Source organism: Alligator sinensis, unplaced genomic scaffold (genome assembly GCF_000455745.1).
Source record: "Alligator sinensis unplaced genomic scaffold, ASM45574v1 scaffold318_1, whole genome shotgun sequence".
Classification (NCBI taxonomy): Eukaryota; Metazoa; Chordata; order Crocodylia; family Alligatoridae; genus Alligator; species Alligator sinensis.
The window spans coordinates 501875-524218 of record NW_005842421.1 but is presented as its reverse complement, the minus strand read 5'-3'; the positions used below and the strand labels follow the sequence as shown (position 1 = coordinate 524218).

At 43.5% G+C, this 22344-nt stretch overlaps 1 protein-coding gene across 2 annotated transcripts in view; it reads left to right on the top strand.

Annotated features, from left to right (window-relative positions):
• SMCHD1 (structural maintenance of chromosomes flexible hinge domain containing 1) overlaps positions 1–22344 on the top strand; it is a 142892-nt gene that overhangs the window by 33885 nt on the left and 86663 nt on the right. The window contains exons 4-8 of one of the 2 annotated variants that reach the window (XM_006030105.3): positions 5838–5920; positions 6026–6156; positions 9015–9129; positions 9281–9400; positions 16261–16427. In XM_006030105.3, the coding sequence (XP_006030167.1) occupies positions 5838–5920; positions 6026–6156; positions 9015–9129; positions 9281–9400; positions 16261–16427 (616 nt within the window). The remainder of the gene's footprint in view (positions 1–5837; positions 5921–6025; positions 6157–9014; positions 9130–9280; positions 9401–16260; positions 16428–22344) is intronic. The other variant, XM_006030106.3, reaches the window with a different exon arrangement.

Genomic DNA, 22344 nt, shown 5'->3' with positions numbered 1-22344 from the left:
GTTAAACTTAATTCGTGGACATTCTGACCTTTATTTGAAACCCTTTTAAACTGTAATTCTGTTTGTGTTTGAAAAGTGGAACCTCAAGATGCTGTTTTTTTGAGTCAGTCTTACTGTGCTTCAGTAGAAGTTTTTTTTGCAGATAAACCAAAGAACTGGAGAAAAAAAAAAAAAGCTCTTTCTGGTTCCTGAGCTTCTTGAAAGATTCTGGAAGCTAAACTTAGTTAATTGGGATGTTATTCAGGCTCTTGTTGTGCTTGCTGTTCCATCTTTGTTGCTTCTCCAAGGGTGACAGGAATAAAAATTGTAGATGATGACTTTTTTATTTGTACAGTAACTAGCTGTACTCTAATACAGTATACCTACATTAGCGTACAGTAGTTATCTTTTTTGATTATTGCATTTCAAGGTAGAAATCGATTTCTGTCCCAGACTTATTAAATGTTACTAAAGTTTAACTTTTTCAGTACTTATGATGTCTAGCTTTTCTAAATTGTGTTTTGATTGCTACTTGTTGGGGAGTGCACGGTATAACATACAGCAGCCTTCATAGAACTTTCTAGAAATACATGTGCACTTTACCTTGAACAGAAAATTCTGCATTGCAAAATAACTCAACTATTTTTTATTTCTTTCTACCTACTTGCAAACAATAATTACCCACAATATTTTGAGTTGCCATTTACCTGCCCTTTCCAGAGATTTTATAGGTTAACTGTGTCAATGATTATTGTTATAGTAGGGATATATAGAGGATAAAGATTAATTCATGGTAGTCCTGCCTCTAACGGTGATTGATCCCAAATGTTTTAGTGGAAGGTAATAGAACCCTCCCATAAGTAGTTACTTTCTCTGTGACAAAGTTTCTTCCTAAACCTTGTTACAGATTATCATACCATATTTATGCAGTTCCAAGATAAGATTTTCTTCCCCCCGTTCAACATGAGGAAAACAGGAATTTATCTTAGAATTGAGTGTGGGACTGCTTGAGGCAGGAGCTATGGGGAGCAGTGGTATATTCTGCTGATCTGGTTGTGACAGAGCTGCTCTTGTCCCATGCTGCAGGAAGCAGTGGTGTAGGGAGGCCAGCTCAGTGAGGGACAGCAGTGGCACTGCTAGGGCTTCTCCTTCTAGGGCTTACTCCTAGCCTGGCTCCCCTCCCCTCTCCCTATCCTGCCAGGAGCAGGTGGAGGAAGGAAGAACCTGTATGCCACTGTGTGGCAGCAGAGCTCGCTTGGCTGCACGTGCAGTAGGGCCAAGGCTGCTAGATCGTAACCTGGAAGTATGGCAGGTGCACCAGGGGACTCTGGCCCCAGGTTAGGCCCAGCTTATAAAGACTCACTGGTCCCGATGGGAGCGGTGGAACGTAGCAGCAGAGTTTAAAATTCGTCTGGAATAAATGGGTGGGAGGACCAGCAGTGTCTGCGGCAGTCCAGCAGCAGCCGTGCACCTGAGGGTTTGCCTGTGCAGGGGCAGATGGTGGGAACCGCAGCAGCAAGCAGCACTTATCAAACTTGGCTCCTCCAAGCTGGCTAACTTGCCAGAAGGTGGGGACCGGTTCTCTGCAGCAATGACATAGAGGCAGGCCAGAACGACCTGCAGGCAAGACAAAGAAGTTATGAGTACTAGAGCTGAGCAAAGGGGAAGGGGAGCCAACTTCTAGTCTCAGTATGCAGACTGTATTTTGATTTGGTCTTTTACTTCCTGAGCTAAGAAGATATGCCAGTGCAGAGGGTTTTGTTTCCTTTATCTTCAATGCTAGGCAAAGACTTCAGGAAATTGTCTAAACATTCTTTACTTGTGTTCATCATCTGGGAGGCACCAGGCGGGGTGTAGGGGAGGCGGAACCCTGAGACACGTGGCTTGCAGTGTCTGTGTGAGGGCTGTATAAGGGCATTGAAGATCAACCTCTCTCTTTTTTTTTTATAACACCAAAGATATGGCAGGCGAAAACTTACAGTGCTCACGCAGATGCACATACCAGCAAGCTGCCTATGTCCCAAAGAACAAGCATACTCTCTCTGGGTGAGAAGTCTTGTTGGGTAGCAAAAGACAAGCACAGGAGGTTACACACTGCTAACATGTGTAGCTGACATATAGTCATGGGGGACGTAGCCCGAGACCTGTTCCTGCCCTACATTGCAGGGAGCAGCTGTGCAGGGAACCTCATTCAGCCAGGGATAGCGATGATCTGCCTGCTGCAATAAAGGTGGGGGGGTATGGATAGGTGCTGGAAGAAGGGATCTGTGCACAGCTACTGCCATTCCTAGTCAAGCCGGGCTTTCTGCAGCATAAGGCAGGAACTCCACTGCTCTGGGGCTCCTCCTGGGTTCAGATCAGCTGGGGACAGAAGCAGTAGAGGAGATAAGCCCTGGGGGAAGGAAAGGGCAAGTGTTGGGCATGTGGGGCAGGCTGCCTGCCCCCTGCCACTGCTGCTTTTCTAGCCACTGCCCGGATTGTGATCTGCTCCCTGCCACAGCAGCAGGGGAGACAAATTGACAAACCCTCCAATAACTACCATATTTACTCAATTCCAAGATAAAGTTTTCTCTCCCACTTAACATTGGTAAAAAGGAGCCTCATCATGGAATAGAGGGCTATGAACAGAGCTGCAGTTGCTGCCTGCCCCACCCCTGCAGCCATGGGCCTCACACCTCTCCAACCCCTGCAGCCCTTGCTCTTCTCTGCTACTTACCCTTGCTTTGGCAAGCTTTGCCCGCATGCTAGCCTGGGGGTACAGAGTCTGGCTTTTGCCAAAACTGATAGCAGCTGCAGCTCTGGCTGAGCCCTGTCTGGCTGCACTGCCACTGCTCCTGGATCAGGCTGGGGTCAGAGACATTTGTATACAAGGAGACCTCACCAAATACATTGTTTATTATTAAGCTGCTACCAAAAGTAGAATCTGCTCTGTAATGGAAACCAACTATGAAGTTGATTAAGTGCAGCCGGTACACCATAACTATAAAACACATTACCCATATTGAGCAAACACACTGATGGGAACCTGTTTTGTTTTGGGTTTTTTTGGTGTGGTCCTTTTAATTAAAAAAACAAACAAACAAAAACAAAAAAAATAAAAGCAAACCAACAAAAAAACCCTGGATTTACTATGGGGGTAGGGTGTTTGCATGATATTAGATACTGCTATTCAAAAGATTTTCTTAGGACAGTCATGAACCTTGTGACCCTTTGTGCTTCCACGCAAAGGGCTAAAGAGGGAAGTAGCCACAACATTTCTTCTGTCCCCTCCCAGCACTCGATTCAGTCTTCTGCTATAGGAGAGTGTGACCTGCTACTGATTGTTTTCATTTGTAAAATTAGTATTTTTGTTGCTAGTCAAAAAAAAAAAGGTGGAACAAGTGTGTTTTTTGCGCTTCATGTTAGCCACCAAACTAAACTGTAAGAAACTGTCACTTAGCCCATCCTACAAAATGATGTTGGAAGGGCCGGGTCAAGATGTATTCTGTTTATTTTCCACCAGACAGCAAATACCTCATGCTGAGTCATTGATGAATAATGTGAGCTTTGATGTAAATTTGCCTTGTGTTTTTAAGTCATGCATCTTTTCATACAAACATGACATTACGTGTCAGCAGCAGCCTCAAGTATTTTAACTTGCTCTGCTTCCCTGAAAAACATGCGAGCAACAGGGTTCTAATGCCATGTCATGTCCATGTAACGTTGTCACCCTTCACCTACTAGTTCAATGTCAAGAAAGGGGTGTTGTGTATAACAGCCATCCAGGCTATTATGGTCATGTCAAGATCAGGGTAGGGATCAAATGCTGGATCACTTGCGAGCCAGCATCCAGATGGAGGATTGGGTCCAACTTCCTTCTCATCCTCTGTGCATGTGCTGGAGAACTGTTTTCCCCCAGTAGGTGTCTGAACCCTTTCCCCCTCACTGTTCTCTGGGAGCCAGTATTTGGGAATGTCTAACACCTTTTTGTGGGTAACTGAAAACCAACACCATGGAAGCATCTATCAAGCACACGGTTGAAGAGTTGCCATATGTCCTCATTGTGCCTGTCAAGCTTACAGACATGGACACTGGATAAAAGAACACCACCGTTTACCGAAATGTTTAATGAGAATTAATGGAGTGATTCACATCTTTTAAAACTATTGTTTTAATCTGCATTCATCTCTCTGGCATTATTATTCTGCTGACATTAGCATGAGTTGAATGCATCACTTCATGTCTCTCTGGAAACCTGTATCTTGTCAAAAGGTCAATATTTCTAGGTGCTTTAATGTCTACCTGTTTACTAGAATTGTCCTGAAAGTTGGTGCTTGTCTGTGTTACAAGCCTTCTGCTAGCATAGTAGCTGCTCTAGGGAAGCTGCGTGTTTTATAGCTCAGAAAACAAAGGATTACCTTTCAGTTTGCATATGGAAGATGCACCTTAGTGCTCTTCAGTTTAGGTCAGCAGCTGGAGGACTGATGCCAGGAGGGGATGAAGAAGGCCTTCTTGTATGAGAAACTGTCTTGGAAAGTTAGAGTTTCAACTCTAAAGAGGCACTTACACAGAGGCAGAGGTGGATGGATGTAGTATGGTTTTCATGAAGTCTGTTTAGGTTTTGCCTAGGCATTCTGACATGAACACTTTGTCATCTGTTGCAGTTAACAAATAAATGTTTTATTTTAGAGACCCTGCCCATATAGTGTATGTTACATCCAGTTGTACTCCTTCATTAGAGAGGTAACTCCGCCACCCACCACCCACAGGAGTTGAGCTTGCCAGATACCTGTATCTGCATCCATACTAACATACACTTGAAAGAAAAATGGTTGCTTGCTGTGGAGTAATTTCATTCCTTGAGGTGTTTTAGGCATTGCAAGTCCAATGAGTGGCCCTTTGTTGTGTGTCAACAGAAGTCATGGGCTTAACATTTTCAGAAATACTAAGAAGGGTTGTGGCCTTCCCATCTTCACAGGCAACCAGGAAAAGGCAAAGAGTACATGTGTGACAGCCATAAATAGTCAAACGATTCTGAGTTTGCATGCATGTCCCATCTTCATTAAGATAAACAGTCTAGCACTCTTCAGACTTCTAGAAGAAGACATTTTTCCAGATTTCTTAATATTATACTTCACTGAAGTCCAGCCATCTTTTTTGTGATTCTCTCTTGAGCGTAGTTCTACACTTAATCTGTGTTAGGGTACGCCATCACTTTCAATTATTTATCTATTTCTTTAGGCACCAGAATTTTTTGGCTATTACAACTGTTGCTTCATACTGAACAGCTGCTTTCTATTACTCAGTTATGTCCACAGATTTTAATGTTGGTTAGAATCTAACGAAGTTGTAATAAAGTACTTTGGATTGTTTGTTCCCGTGTACATTTCCTTGCATTTGCCAAAAATGTCACTGTGCTCCTGCAGTTTTCTTCATACTCCTACGTGGTCTTAACTAAACTAGATAACTTTTTTGTCTTGTATAAATCTTGTCACATCCTTGCTCTTTAAACACGGCAACTTTAATACACATATCTGAAATGCATTCCCAGTTGCAGTAGCCGTGTCATGATGTGTTCCCCCAGTGAACCTGGGAGAAGAGTTTCCTGGTAAATAACAGAAATGCAAACATAACTCAGCAGTATTCCTAAACATGCATGGTACTTGTACTGTCATCAGGATTCTCTGCAATTAGTAATACACACGAGTGGCTCTTCAATCAGATAGTGGATCAAATATTTTCACTGTTAAAGCTATACATTTTCCATCTTTAGCAAGAGAGTTTAATGAACTCAGTCATGCCCAGAAAACACGAGTTTTCAACTGCTACTTCTAGAGAACAAAAAATACTAGTAACTTCTCTCTCTCTCTTTTAAAAAGCATTTGCCCTTGCTGAGTTGATTGACAATTCTTTGTCAGCTACTTCCCGAAATACTGATATTCGGAGCATACAGATAAAATTGGTAAGATATATAATATGTAAGAGAGCCTACTCTTTCTGATATATTTTTGCATGTTCTATTTTTGAGTGTTTGTTTGTTTGTTTGTTTGTTTTACCCCCCAAACAGTTATTTGATGAATCCCAAGGAAAATCAGCTGTTGCTGTGATTGATAATGGAAGAGGAATGACTTCTAAACAGCTTAACAACTGGGCTGTGTATAGATTGTCAAAATTTACAAGACAAGGTGATTTTGAAAGGTCAGAAAGCCTTTTCATTGTTTTTCACAAAATACAAGAAGTTACAGATTGTGAATTTACAGAACACCATTGAGAAGTTCATGTTCTGATATGTTACACTTCCTTTTTCTTTTCAGACATGGTGTAGACCATGTATATTCCCTAAAAACATACTCAAACATCCACCTAATTCTCTGGTACTGCAAAAGGTTAAAACTAAAAATATTTATTTTCTAACTAAATTAATACTACACAGATGGAAGGAAAAATGGGAGAACATTTTGGACTCTCGCCTTTCCCTGGCTGCCTTGTTTTAGTCTTGTCTCAATCCAGTTAATAGCATTCTTTCCTGTATGGGTTCTTATCAGGCACATTGTCTTATTAACTGAATAGATTCCATTTATTCGTTATGTAGGTGGTTAACATCTGTCACTTGTTTGTCAGAGAAATATGCAGGGGAGTGCTTTTATTTAAGAATTTAATTAATTTTACATGTATACCTGTGGAGAGAAATACCTCCTTCCTTAGGGAATGACGGGGTGGAGTCATAGTGTCAACTGTCTCACAGCCACAGCTTCTACAGTCAGGATCCCCAGTAGTCAGCATTCAACCTTGATTCTGGAAGAATCTTTTTTTCTTCGTTTTCCTTTCCCAAAACGGGGGCGTGTCTTTTTTGGGGGGATGTGTGGTATGCTAGAAAATGTGGTGATACAGAATTAAATTGAGGTATTAGTTTTTATAAAGGGAGGTATTTAGTCATTAGTTTGAAGTCAGGCAGAAGGGTGGCACCTTAAAAACTAAGTGGTTCAGAGATGCCCTAAACTTTTGTAGGCAACAGCCTACTTTGTCATAGCATCTGATGAAGTAGGTTGCTGCCTACAAAAGCATATGCCTTTCTGAACCAGTTTATTTCTAAGGTACCACCCTGCCCTGCTGCCTTTTTATAAGGAAGGTATGGTCAAAGAATTGTATCTTGTGCTTAGAACAAGGATTTTGATGGCTCTTGCTTCTGGGGAAGTTCCTACCACAGTCTTCGCCCCCCCCCCCCCCCCCCAAAAAAAAATCTCTGCCACCTATACGGATGTGATATTTATCCTTATTAGAGAAGTTCCTTTGTTCCAAAAGAAAAAATTGAAAATTTCCAGTTTCCCTTATGGAAATTTTCTAGTTGATCTTTTAGGTATTCTGAGCCCAGGTCACTGTGCGTCTTAGAACATCAAAATCTAAACCTTTGCTTTTTCTATGGGAAGTCAGTGTAGAGTGTGGAGGACGGGTTTGATATGCTTGGGATAACTGATGTGTCGGCGGAGATGTCTTGCATTGGTCTGCATCAACTGGTGTTTTGTGAATATGAAAGACTTTGTGCACAGGTACATTGCATTGTTGTAGTTCAACCAACAGGTGGCAAGTGACATAAAAAGTAGAGGCCTGGTGATTAGGATAGGATGGAGTTTCTTAGCCAGTCAGGATTGATGGTAGTATTACTCACAGATGTTAGTATGTGAGTTTAATATCAGAGAGGAATCTATAAACACTCCTAAGCTGCATGCTGAATTGAACACATCTTTGGTGAGATTTTACTTTCAACCCAAGGTAATCGATGTAGTTGTGAATTACATTATACAGTAACAGTTCATTTCTTGGTTTCCATTTGGGATTGCTCCAACTTGTTTTAAGTGGAGAGGATTTGTCATACCAAATCAGGACATTAGTCCATCAAATTCCATATCCTTAAAGTTAGATTTAAGTACTGAAGGCACTTGCATCCATTTCTGCCGTGCCATGTTTTTTTTAAAAAGCAAGTTCAGCAACATTTCTCTTCTTTCTAACCCCAAGGTATTTTTATAAAAGAACGTAGCTTTATGGAAAAAAATTACTAATTTTCTGATTGGCTCTTCTTTGTACCAGTTTCATGTTTGAAGATATGGCTGTACTCAGAGGAAATTGGGATAGGATTAATGCAACATCTTCTACTATCCTATCACCTTATGCTTTTGCATAAGGGCTTTCACTATAGTGTCAGTTGCACACATCTTTGAGCACATATCTCTTTGCATGGAGCTGACATTTGGGAGAAATGTTTAAGATTATGCCTTGTCTCTTTATAAAAGAATGTTAGCTCAAAAGGAAACTGGGTATGTCTAGTCTTTTCTCTGGTGGTGTATCCATGAAAAGGATGCAAATTGTAATGAGGAAAAAGGTAAATCAAATAAGAGTTAAAATGTAACAAAACTACATGATAGACATGATCCATCAAAAAGGGCAGAAAAGTTATATAAAGGGGTCTTGAGGGTAAAAGAGCTGGAGACCACTCAGTTACACAGCTGTGTTTGTCAAGATACAATGTGTTCTGACTTACTTTTTACTTTTATATATTGATAAAACGAGATTGTGAATATTCATAGAATCATAGAAGTAGGGTCAGAAGGGACCTTGCAGATCTTCAGGTCTGATCCCCTGCCTGGGCAGGAAGAAAACTGGGCTCAAATGACCCCAGCCAGGTTGGCATCAAGCTGCTTCTTAAAGATCCCCAGGGTAGGAGCCAGCACCACTTCCCTTGGAAGTTGGTTCCAGATCCTAGCTGCCCTAACTGTGAAGTAGTTCTTACGGATGTCTAATCTAAACCTACTCTCCAACAACTTGTGGCCATTATTCCTTGTTATCCCGGGGGGGCGCTAGGGCAAACAAGGTCTCCCCCAAACCCTTCTGGTCCCCCCTAGTCTCCCCCTTAATTACCAAGTTAGATTATCTGTTAAATTTAAAATCCTGTGTGGGAGAAAAGTGATTCCAGGATATGTTTACCAAAAATGTGTTTATTTTTATGACATTAGTGTTGGGGGGGGGGGGGGGGGAATCATTAAAGCCAATTTTCCTTTCAGTGACCATTCGGGATATGTGAGGCCCCCACCAGTACCTCGTAGTTTAAATAGTGACATCTCATATTTTGGTGTCGGAGGCAAACAAGCAGTTTTCTTCGTTGGACAGTCTGCCAGAGTAAGTAGAATGATTTGAACATTTTAATTTTTAAAATCATCTTACACATTAGCTGATACAGTTTTACTGTTACCCCATCATTGAGCTTTTTTTATTACTAGTTAATTTGGGGCTCCTAAATTCTTGATTTTTAAATTCTTTTTCTTAATAGATGATAAGCAAACCTACAGATTCTCAAGATGTCCATGAGCTTGTACTTTCAAAAGAAGATTTTGAAAAGAAGGAGAAGAACAGGGAAGCAATATACAGTGGATATATTAGAAACAGAAAGGTAAAATACCCTTGATACTTTGTTCTAATTTTAATTGAATCTCTTTCTCTAATGTGTTATATTTAGTACCTCACTGATTTCTCTATATATCCCACAAACATCAGTTATATTCTGGACTATGAAATATTTTGAAATTTATGGTAGTATTTTATAAAGCATTACTCGTGTATGATTCTTTTACCTTTTTTTAACCTGAAAGACTGTTGATTCAACATTAAATGGCACATTCCCTTTGTCACTTGTATCATCTCAAGGAAAGTACTTTTAGCATTTTCCTACTAAGAACTGAAACTATCATTAACTTTGTATCAAGCCTTTAGGAAATAATTCCCTTTTTCAAGAGTTTGTGGTCTAAATTAGAAATTTCTCCCTCCTGTACCTAGTATATAATAGAGAGCCGCACCTCTGTGTGTATGCCTTTTATGTGTGCACCTCTGTGTCCTATATATATAACAGAGAGCTACATACCTGCAATATGTTACATGTATAGGGAAAGCGAATACCATTGGGGGAAAAACAATATTTGATGGCTTATTGTGGATGAAATGGGTTAAAGAAAAATATAAATGTAGGTAAGTAGTCTTATCCTACTTCTCTTTCCTGATTATTAATTCATTTTTTGCAGGGGAGGGGCACGGTTTGTGCCAGGGTAGATAGGAGACAATAAGGCCTAAGGATAGAGATATAAGGATTATTGGCAAGAAGATAGATACCAAAGATGTATTCAGGACACTGTACATTGCAGGGACCCATTGGGACTGTCTTGAAAATGACAACAAAAAAAATGAAAGTAAAGAACTGGCAGGCTTTTGACATCCTTAGATTCTAAGATTGAAAATATTTGACAGAAATGGGGATGGGGGAGATTGGAAAAAGCTAAAAGAAAAAATCTGGTTTGCCATATTGAGCTTGAGTTACTAACAGTGCACAGGGGGTGAGTTATCAGAAAGGGAGATGTTTTCTATCACAGTGTGTGTTTACATATGTGTGAGTTGGTGGAGAAGCATCAACAAAGAGATGGGAGTTGCAAACAAAAGCAAGCAAATTTTAGTCAAAAGTAGAGGATAGAATTATCAGATTGCCCAAGGATGTTAAGAGCAGCAAAAGTATGGACAACTTACTAATGCAGAAGCCATTAGAATTAGAGAATTAGGTGACCCAAGATCATGAACATTTAGTAGGGGGTTGTTTAGGAATAACAGAGTGGAAAATTGCTGTTGTAGTCAAATTAGAATGAAGTATTAGAGACATTACAAAAAATAAATAACGTACAGAAAACTTTGAGTGGTCCAAGCATGAAAAATGAGGCAAAACAGTCAAAGTATTTGGATAAGCAGCTCAAATGTGTAAATAATGGGAAGGAAGATGAAATCAAAGGTGGGTGTGAGCAGTTCAACATTCAAGTAAATTAAACAAAAATAATCCTGTTAGTTTGCACAAAAGCTATCAGAATTAAATGAGAATGAATTTATAGTTCATGTGCAGTTGATGTGGTCCCTTGGCTGTGATCTTCAGCAGGGAAGTAGAAGGACAGCTGGATATAAAAGAAAAGAATCGGGGTATGGAGATGAGGAGAGTGACAAAACAATGAATGTAAATCAATGAAACTTAGGTAGATAGACCTTGGAATTGGAGGGGGAGCTAGTGGATAAAAGGAAGTTTGGGTGGATCGGCGAAAATCAGAGATGAAAATTTAATATTTTGGGCCAGTGCAATTAGGCTAGGATATGGGACAAAGAGATTCAATGTCACTGATGGCAGACCTGTATCGGGTGTCATCTTCCTGGAGCACTCTAGCATTCAGCAGTCAACCATGAGAGTGCCACTGTCCCACCTGAAAGATGCAGGAATTCTAGGAACTATATTTAAAACCTTCCTGATGGGAAATACCGAAAATAGCAAAGTGAAACGTCGTATCTGTCATTAGACCCTTCCACCCTCTTCCTTAGTGAAGTCCCACAAAAATTACATCTCTGCTTCCTTTCAACGATCTTCATTCAGCCATCCAACAACTGATCTAATGACAGGCTAATGTGCCAGCAATATGCTGATGATGATGACAAACCACTCTACTTATTCTTACCTACAACCGCACTTCAAATAAATCATTTCATTTCTCAGTGCTGGAGGAAATATGCATGGAGATGAAAAGCTGGTTGAAGCTGACCTGAACAAGGTGGGAGGTTATTTGCTGGTGAGCAAAGAACCTGGTAGAGTGTCTAAATGTCCACACTGACAATTGATTAATTTAGTGTATTAGGTAAGGATTGCTCTTAGGTTTCCTGATTCCTTTCTGACACTATGGTCTATGGAAAAATTGCATTTACCTTGTAATTAATCACTTAATTAAATTGTAATATGCTATACATTCAGACAGTGTATTACCCGATAATTTGCTGCAAAAATGGTGATCCAACCTCAAAGATGTTACTTGTTAAAAGAAGCTTAACATCCTGGCTTACTCGGACCTTCTAGTCTTCCTTACCTGTGAGCCCAGCCAACTCCAGAGGATGCTGGATATTGGCTTGGAGACATCCAGTGGATGGGGCTCCACTTTAGCACCTCCAAATATTCCTCCCAGTATATAGACAGCAGGAAACAAATGCTATCCTGGTTACTGACATCAAGATTCAGGGTGAACCCATGAGGCATCTGAAGGAGAGGTGAGAGCTACCTCTACCTGGGCACACTTGCAAACCACTGAGATTGGATACCAGAAGACCATCTGTGGAATCTTGCAAGTTACCCACAAAGTTGACTCCTCCCTGCTGGCCCCCTAGCTAAATCAACGCCTTAAATACCTTCCTTATCCACTGCATCTTGTTTGTCCTGAGAGACTCAGAAGTCCCCAAGATACCTCTCAAGAAAGCAGATGAAATCAAGCAGCTTGTCAAGAACCAAATGAGCCTGTCACTATGGGCTATCAGTGAGATCCTGCACATACATTGGTGGGGTGCTAGCATCCCTCGCATGGGAAACCTGCGATGTCACAGTAGTTATCAATGCCTTCCAGCTCCAAACCTGCCCTGATGCCCTGGTGAGGAGCCTTAATATCAACCCTAAAACAGATCACCAAGAAGAGGATTGCCAGGCTGCCATTCCATAAGGATCTGGCCAGATTCCTGAGTGAATTGCTGGAGGGTGAATTGGGGTGATACAGCAGGTACTTTTCCTTGCTGTGGAACTGAGTCTGCAATGCCATGCAGTCCATTGGCTGCTGCTGGACATAGTGCAAGGAGGTGGATGCCAGCAAGCACTTCATGGACTCGTGCTTTATCCACTGGGCCTGTTTCAACTGCCTCTTGCTCAATGGTGCCATTCACTTTGGATAACATGATAGAAGGTGCTGGAGATGCAGGGACCAGTGAGACCCTGCCCCATGTCTTGTGTGACTATAAGCCCTATGCAACAGGACTGGCTGGTGAAAGCCTTCTCCACAACAGTTGGGACAGTAGCTGTGAACCGCATGGTCCCAGGCTGTGACAGGTGACCGCATCCAGATACTGCGGTGATAGATGAGGAGAACATAAAGCTTCCGATGATCATCTTGATCATCCAGTTCAAGAACTGGTGGCAGGCTTTTCTCTAAGCTCAGAAGTAAAAGCCAATCAAGCAGGCCACAGGCTGATACTCTGAGGGAGAAATGGTATGATGTCATGGTACAGGTGCTGACCATTGAAGCACTTGGAACATGGGACTCAAATAGTGAGTGTCCTGTGAGCCTGAAGGGTACCTCTCAACTATGCAAAACTGATGTGGCACTTCATGGTATCCAATATCATCCAATTGTCAAGAGACACCTATGTTGAACACATAACGAGTCACTGCCAGTACAAAGAACCCTTTTTCCCCTCTGGTTATAGCTTGCTCTGTAAACCTGACTGAAGCAAGTCACATGGTGTGACAGTTCCATTGAACAATATTACCGGTTGCTTGATGGAAGTGTCAAGTGCCAAGGTCCTTAGCTCTGCATAGCGCACAGTGTATTTTCTGTCACTTTTTAGTTGGCTTAGAGACCCCATCCCATCTTGGAAAACAGTGACTTAGCCCCATATGTACATCTTTTTGTCACTTGCTCCAGGAGTACAATATACCTGAGCATGAAACTATAGGAAGCTCCAGCTGGTACAGAACACTGTGTTACACCTCTGCAGCAACACAAGAGTACAGCAGACCTACCATATTTGTCCTTGTGTAGTCTGGCTTCCTATAGAATAACTGTCCAACTCTCATCCCATGGGTCACATGTGGCCAGAAGGGGGTTTGCCATTCTCGCTTCAGTAGAAACTAGGGTCCCTGGGCTCCCCTATCTCTCCTTCAGCCTCGATTCCCTGCCCCTGCCTCAGGAGGTGTGATGCAGGATGGCACAGCACAGCTGGCAGTACCAGGGGAACCTACAACTGGGGAACTAGGGATGCAGGCCAGGATCAACCCATGGCATGACAGGGTTGCCTAGAAGTTGGATAGCTTTCATCACAGTCCTTGTTTTCAAAGTGCTCAATGGTCTGGACCCAGAATATATAAAAGATTTACCTAATTTCAGGATGGCAGATCATAGTTAACAAATATGCACCCTTTGCAAAGTGAAACTTTTTTACCATAAAAGTAAAGGTTATCCTTTAAGGAGATTGAGACTCTGGAACAGACTTCCATATTCCAATGGGAATCAAGGACCATCACGGCTAAGGATTTGACATCTTCTGTTGCATGCACAAAGTACACTTCTTTAGTATTACCTTCTCCAATGGAAATATGGATCAACTGTAGCACGGGCGTTGAACCTCAGGCCTGCAGGCCAAATGTGGCCTGTGGGGAGCCCCCATGGGTTGGACAACTTGGCAGCAGGGAGTAATAGAAACTCCATGTGGCTGGCTCCAGCCTCACCCAGGCCATTGCCCACAAAGGGGGATCAAGGCTGAGCCCTACCCCCACAAATCCAGATCAGGACCAGGCTAGTTCCTGTATTCTCCCCCTGCCACCCCCCCCAGTGTGCCCAGATTGGGGCCGGTCTGCTTCCCACCCCACCCCTGTCTGGGTACTACTGAACTATATCAACAATTATCGTCTTTAAAAACGTTTTGGCAAATTAACTACTCATGACACATGAGTTGTATGATTTTAATGCGTTAAATGATGAAGGTAATCATTCATTATCAGGGATCTGGCTTTTCTGCTTCCCGCCGAAGAACGGAATAAACCGTGGATTTTACCTCTTACTGGAGGCAAACGTAGATTTCTCATTTTACTGGAGAAGCCCATGGATTTTGCAGTTTTGCAACAAGCTCCCTGCAGGCTGGCAGGGTTCCAGCCTGCGGGGGGCTGGGGGGAGCAGGACGAGGGCATTCAGGCAGGGAGCACCATGTGCATGTACACACACGTGGCCTCAGGCAGCCTGGAGAGCAGCTCCTGCAGATATGTAGGCAGGGATTGAGGCTTCCATAGGGAGGGAGTTGGGGAGGGCTGGGGCTGCTGCCCAGTCGGGAGGTCTGTGGGGCTTGAGGTCTGGGGCCACAATTGAGGGCCCCAGTGGGGAGCAGGGTGGGGCCGTGGGCAGCTTGCCCAGAAGTGAACAGTGGTAGCTCCCTGCCACTGCATGCACTCCTGGGAAGCAAAGGGGACCTGTGCCCCTCAGACCTATGCGTGGGGCAGGGGGGCTGTCCCTGCTGCTTTGTGCACTCCAGGGGGGACCTGTACCCCACAATCTGTGTGGACCGGGGGATGCACATTGCCTGCTTCAGGCTCTGGCTCCCACCCTGCTGCCTGCCCTAGGGCTTCTGCATCCCGGTGGTGTGACCCAGAGCTACGAAGAATAGCAGAGCCGTGCAGGAAGCTGCCTGCCGCTGCAACTTTGTGCTGCCCTGGCCCCTGCATGCAACCCTGTACCACCACCCCTGTTGCAGCCAGGCAGGCAGAGGACACCTCACCAAGGCAGTGCAGAGCTTGCAGCAGCAGGCAGCTTCTTGCACCGCCCTGCTGTTCTTTGCAGCACCAGGCTACAGAGGCCCTGTGCGGGGGAAGGCAGGTCGGAGCCCAAGCCTGAAATGGACAGTGCGCAGCCCCCAGCCCATGCACAGATTTAGGTGACACTGGTTCCCTCTGGCTCCTGGGAGTGTGCGCTGCAACAGGGAGCTACCCCCCTGAGCCTGCAGCAAGCGGGGTGGGGGGCAGCAGACCTGGGTCCTTGGCCCTGTAGCCCTGGCAGCTCGGGGACTGCTCCAGCAGCAGGGCTGGGAGAGCAGGAGCCGGGGGGTGGGGGGAGGTTGTGGGGGGTGCCGGTGGCCTCGCCCCCACAGCGTCCTGACCCCACTCGTTCCCCCCCTCCCCCCGCTACTGCTGCCACCTCCAAGGAGCAAGGGAGTGGGGGCAAGGCCAGCTCCAGTAGGCTCGCCCTTCCTTCTCCACTCGATTGTCGCCACCTGCAGGGAGCAGGATAGGGCAGGGCAAGGCCAGCACCGTTGGCCTCACTCCCCCATTCCGTCTGCTCCTGCCACCGCCCCCAGAGAGCAGGGTGGCCTCCATCCCCTGTGTCCACACCATCATGGCAGCACACCACCACCTCCTGTCCCAACGCTATATTCACGCTCTGGCTGTTTCAGTCAGCCAATCATAGTGCAAATAAAGCGTTATGGACAGACAGACAGATAGACCGGTGAAGGCTTTTATAATATTAGAATGCTGAAAGGCTGTTTCATTTGGTAATTTAATTGAACCATTAATGTCTTCCAAGTGCTGTCTGACATTGCAATAGTATTCTGGATTTTTTGCATCCATATGCTGGTAGGACTTTTTTTTTTTCTTACCTGTTTCTGAGTGATATACAGTTGCATTTTTTATTTGTTTATGTTTTCCTTTATTTTTAGCCAGCTGATTCTACTCACATCACCACTGATGATGAAAAATTCCTACATAACCTCATTATTGAAGAAAGGGACAAGAAGAGTTTCACAGCAGTTGTTATTACAGGTGTACAACCACAACACATACAGTACTTGAAAAACTATTTTCATCTTTGGACAAGGCAATTGGCGTAAGTCAGCAGTACTGCCTTATTGAAAAGCAGGGGAGTGGGAGCAGGTGGGGAAGGAGGTTGTACAGGAAGAACATTTCTGTCTTTTAAAAAGGAAGTGAGTTAGGAGTTGGGAAGGTTGGGAAGTGAGGTTGGGTTGGGCAGAAGGAGGGCACTTAGGTGAAAAGCAGGAGGGTAGGAGATGGAGTGGGGTGGAATTTTTTTAATTTTAGGGTATTGTTTAGGGTGGCTGTTTCATTATATACTATGTACTCTATGGCATAAAGTGCATACTTGGCAAGTTTTCAGATTATACCATACTGGGGGGAGTAATAGACTGGAGGGCTGGGCTAGGATTCAGAGTGACCTAGACAAATTGGAGGAATGGGGCCAGAAAGACTTGCATGAAGTTAAACAAGGAGAAATGCGAAGTCCTGCACTTGGCACAGAACAATCCCATGCACTAGTACAGGCTGGGGGCTGACTGGCTGCTTAGCAGCTTTACAGAAAAAGACCTGGGGGGTTATAGTGCAAAAATAGCTGAATATGAGCCAATAGTATGCCCTTGTTGCCAAGAAGGCTAACAGTATCCTGGGCTGCATTGGTGGGAGTGCTGCCAGCGGGTCAAGGGAAATGATTATTCCCCAATATTCAGCACTGGTGAGGACACATCTGGAGTACTGTGTCCAGTTTTGGGCCCCCGACTGCAGAAGGGACATGTAGGATTGGAGAGAGTCCAACGGAGGGCAACAAATGATGAGGGTGCTGGGGGACATGACTTCTCAGGGAACTGGGCTTATTTAGTCTAGGGAAGAGAAGATTGAGGGGATTTAATAGCAGCCGTCAACTACCTGAAGGGGGGCTCGAAAGAGGATGGAGGTAGACTGTTCTCAGTGATGGCAGATGACAGAACAAGGAGCAACAGTCTCAGGTTGCAGCAAGGGAAGTTTAGGTTGGCTATTAGGAAGCATTTTCTCACTAGGAGGGTAGTAAAACACTGGATGAGTTACCCAGAGAAGTGATGGAATCTCCATCCTTGGAGGTTTTTAAGACCCAGCTAGACAAAGCCTTGGCTGGGATGATCTAGTTGGGGATGGTCCTGCTCTGAGCAGGGGGTTGAACTAGATGACCACCTCAGGTCCCTTCCAACCGTGAAATTTTATGATTCTATCTTATTTTAATAATATATTCTGTTTCTAAAATTTGTTTTATATTGTATTGTAAACTGCCCTTACCTTGTTTTGTGAAGAGCAGCATATCAGTTAATAATATATAAATTTAAATATTGCATACATGTAATTGTAATATTTATTAGTTACGTTTTTAAGAGGCCAGGTCATAATATCATGTTTTTTGTAATTTGTGTTTGGATATTCTATTGATAATGGTCATACTACATATTTTAGTAATACAAAAATGTTGGAGTCTGGATTGGTTGTTTTGCTGTGCTGATCCTGTGGGAAAAAAAACAAGAAAACAGGAGGCCTACCCAGACAGTTGACCTTAAGTGTCCTTTAATGAAATGTTTTTATGCATTTGCTAATTTTACATGAGTAGTCCCATTGACTTCAGTGCATGAGTAATACAGGTGCACCAATACATCAGTCTACTATTGGATCGGCACCAATATAAAGAAAATGGAGTGCATCAGAAATTGGCCTGATGTGGCCAATAATTTGGCCAATAAATGCCTGTGCTTGCATGCAGCCTCAGTGCGGCACATAGGCAGCAAGGAGTGTATCCCAGCAGCTTGAAGAGCTGCGTGCAGCTAGTAAGTCTATTGTGGTGAAAGGGAAGTGTGGGAGGGAATGAGTATGGGGGTGCGGATCAAGGCCCCTGCGGTGTGAGAGGGAGTGGGGCAGGGGCTGGAGCAGGCACTACCCTGCTGGGGTGGGGTGGGCATAGGATGGAGCCATGGATTGTGTGGGGACAGGGGGCCCCCTGCCTCTGCGAACATCCTAGGAGGACACCGGGGGGAGGGGGGGATGGACACGTGTGCCCCCCGGATTTGCGCAGGGTGTGGGTGGGGTGGGCTGCAGTTGCAGGCTGGGGCTGTGCTGGACTCTTCCTGCTGCATAGAGGGGCATGGTTGGGCCGGAGTTGTGCTCAGGGTGGATGGAAGCGGCAGCATTGGAAGGGAAGCTATGGGAGGGCTATGGGGAAATTGGGGATGGCTGCAGACTTCCCCTCCCCCCATAACCCCCTCGCAGTGCTGCCCCTGCCTATGCAGCCTAGCCCAGCCCTGGCTGGGAAGAGCCTGGTGTGGCCCCAGCCCGCAGCTGCAGCCCATCCCACCTGGGCCCCGCACATATCCAGAAGCACATCCCTCCCCTCCCCAGGTTGCACACAGCAGCAGGAGCCATCCCCCCCCACCTCTTTACACCCTCCCTCCCAGATGAGCCACGGCTCCATCCCGACCCTGCCCCACTCCTTTCTCACTGCAGGGGCCTTGATCTGCCCTTCACCCCTTCCCTCCACGCACCCCTTCCACCACAACAGATTTACCAGCTGCGCGCAGCTCTCCGTGCTGTATTGGAAATCAGATCAGTATTGGCCGATTATGCCTCTTTAAAAATCAGCTATCCGTATCAGCCCCCAAAGTCTCTATCGGTGCACCCCTAATGAGTAACACTATGGAAGAAACGTATAGCTTTAAAGATGGTAGAACTTTTCTGTATATGGTAATTTAATTTTTTTGAAATCAGGTATGTTAACAGCATTTATATTATAAATTATACTTCAGTCCCTTTCTGCTACTAAGTAACCTAACACTTTCTAAGTCTATAAATACAATCTGTATGAAATCTCATTGGAAGGGGTCTATTTAAATTGCGGTAATTTTCTCAGGGTGTTTGTAGCATAAAGAGCAAATTCCACGGATATTTCCTGGATATGCTCCAGCAGGCCCGCCACTGGGTGCTGATTGGCAAAGAGGCATATACCATATAATTTAATAGCAAATTCCATGGAAAATAAGTTATACCATATAATTTATCATATTATTAGACTACAGAATCCCAAAACTCAGTTGCATTTAAAGGCATTTGGCATTCTTTGACAAAGTTTATGTAAGCAGCACATTTGTTATCATGTTCTTTTTGCCATCTAGGAATTGATTTAATTAGCTGAGGGTCAAGTGTCAGAAAAAGCACCTGATTTGCATAAAAAATGTGAACAGCACTAAAAAAAGTAGGCAGCCGCTTGTTTAAATCAAGAGCGTAGTGACTGATTGTATTTGTAGTACTGATTTAACTTTGCAGCTGTTGCCTGGAACACTTCTTATCTGTGCTGGCTTTCAGTTTGACAGTCTGAAAATTGTTGCGAGTGCCATGTCTTTGACCCAGCTTATCAAATCCACCAGTTTTTATGTGCTTTGTGAATCAAAACCTGCCGATTTTCAAACCACGTTAGATGCTCCACGAACTAGATCGCATTTTCAGGCACAAACTTAATTCGATCTTCAACGTTGCCCTGTTTTAAGAGATTGCATAGTTTAAGCATATACTGTGTTTCAGGTATGATTTCAAGCTCATTGCGCACACATTCCTGGTGGTACTTAATCTTTGCATGGTAACAAACTTCATTAAACCATAAATTCCACCTTGTAAACACTGGTTCTGGTGGAAGTGACACAGTTGCATTTAGATCCCCACTTTGATTGGCAATCCCCATATCAAAGTTTACAGCCTGATCAATATTTGAATGCTTTTTTAAAAGAGGGAGCCAGGATATCCACATCAGAAAAACGTGCATGCCAGATATCACTTCCTAAAGAGAATGTGTGTATTGTAGGTAACATGAATTGGGTTGGGCATTACTCTATGGAGCACATTAGTGAAAGCTTTGCACATATACATTGCATTATCAGAGAGAAATAATGAGATCTTGTTAAATTTGAAGCTGTAGTTTACAACAGCCTTCACTACAGCTTGTGCTACAGTTAAAAACATTTATAGACTTGAGCTGAACCAGCTCTGTTTAAAAAACAGATAGGTCATTGTCTTTCCAGCTCCCAGGTATGAATAAAATGTTTTCCTGTGCATCTGTTGCTTTATCTGCTACAACTGAAACAGAATCATATTCTGCCCATTCAGATTTTGTAGATTGAAGTACTTTGGTACTTTGTAGTACCAAAGTACTTTTGGTAGATGAACCTGGCAAAATTTGTTTGCATGTGGGAAACATCCAGCATTTGGAAAGGGCTTGTTAAAGTACTCCCTTAGTTTCGGGTTATCCGTTTTTTCCAAAGATCTGTTGGCATCAGTGAATGTCTCCACTAACTCAAATGTAGCTTCTCTTTTTGTTAAACTGCTTTCAGTGGGTCTTTTAAACATTGAGGTTATTGTTGGTTGTTTTTTTTGTTGTGACCTGAAGCCTTTCACTTCATATGCAGTTCGGACTCTAAATGGCAGTCAGTGCTGTTTTTTCTCAATGCATCTCAAGTCACATTGCAAAATGAACAAAATAATTTACCACCATCTGAATATAAGGTTCCTACAGGGAACTGCGTTACATAATCCTGAGCTAAAATGTATTTAGCATTTTTATTTATTTTCAGTCTTCAGACTTCAAACTACTGCATTTAAGATGGCGCTGAAACATTTCACTCTACCTTATTGACTGATGCCTTCACTTGGTCTAGGTTACTGCAAGTAAACAGTAACTCTCAATCATGTGATCTATGACTGTAGTGATATTATTGAATTGTCTTTGTATTGCAGTAAGCATTGGGACATTCTAAAACAGCGTATTACAGGAATAATGCACATATTATTTTTAAGTTGATTTCTCAGATAATCCCATATTTTCTGGTTAATAGGAGACAATCCCATATTTTCCATGCAGTCTGTGGAACCATGATTTAAGTAGGCTCCTACTCATTGGCCACCATAGGTAAAAACTTATTTGCAACTGATGGCTGTTCTGCATTGAAGACCAAGTAAAAAAGTTTGCAGATGCTTGTAAAGAGGTTTGACTTTATACAGTCATATGGTTTCAATGACTTGAATTTGTCTGTAAATAATTATGTAGGCTTTAACAAGGCTGCGTATGTAGCTAAAGTTAGGCATGTCCAAAAGTCTCCTTATTTGAAACCTGAATGGTTGGTTTATTACTGGTTCATTGGAGTAAATGAACTACTTGCATACATTTAGTCCCTTAAGTAAAAAGTATGAAAATGCTTGTGAAGGGGTTTGATTTTTTTTTTTTTTTTTTAATACACGTTCCTAAGAATGCTGAAAACAGTACAGAATCTAACAGATTGCAGGTTTTTAGGACTTCTGAATATCAGACCAAGGAAGAATTATAGCTTGACAGATTTCTCTAATGCTTTAGTCCTTTCTCCCACAGACCACATACACATTATCAGTTTATATGGTTATTACTGCACTGTATTGCCTTTTTGTGTGTTAAAAAAAAAAAAAAAAAAGGAATTGTGACATGTTCTAGCTTTTGTACTTGAGCATTTACACACATGCAGTGAGCCTGCTCCAACATGCTGGAGCATGTAAATTGATACACTTTGGCAGCCTCATGCATCATGTGTATCAGTGGTGCAGCACACCTCTGCTGGGAAAATGGCGGTGGTGCACTTTGAAATAAAACACACTCAATATGCTTTAGTTCAGAGCACACCACTGGCAGCAGGAAACTCCCACAGGGCTTGGAAACACTGGGGGCTAACCCCGGTGTTCCCGAAAAGGAGAGCAGGGCCACCCGTGCCCCGGGAAACTTACCTCCCAGGCAGGCTAGGGCAGAGGGAGAGCCATGTGAGCCAATATTTTGCCGGTTCTTCAAGCAGCTGCTTCCCGGGCGGGGTAGAGGCCAGCTACTTGTCAGCTGGGGCCACTGCCACGGGAGATTTAAAAACCCTGCCGGCTTCCGGCAGGGAGGGAAAAGCCAGCTGGGAACACATTGGGTGTGCCGAGACTCGGCGTGT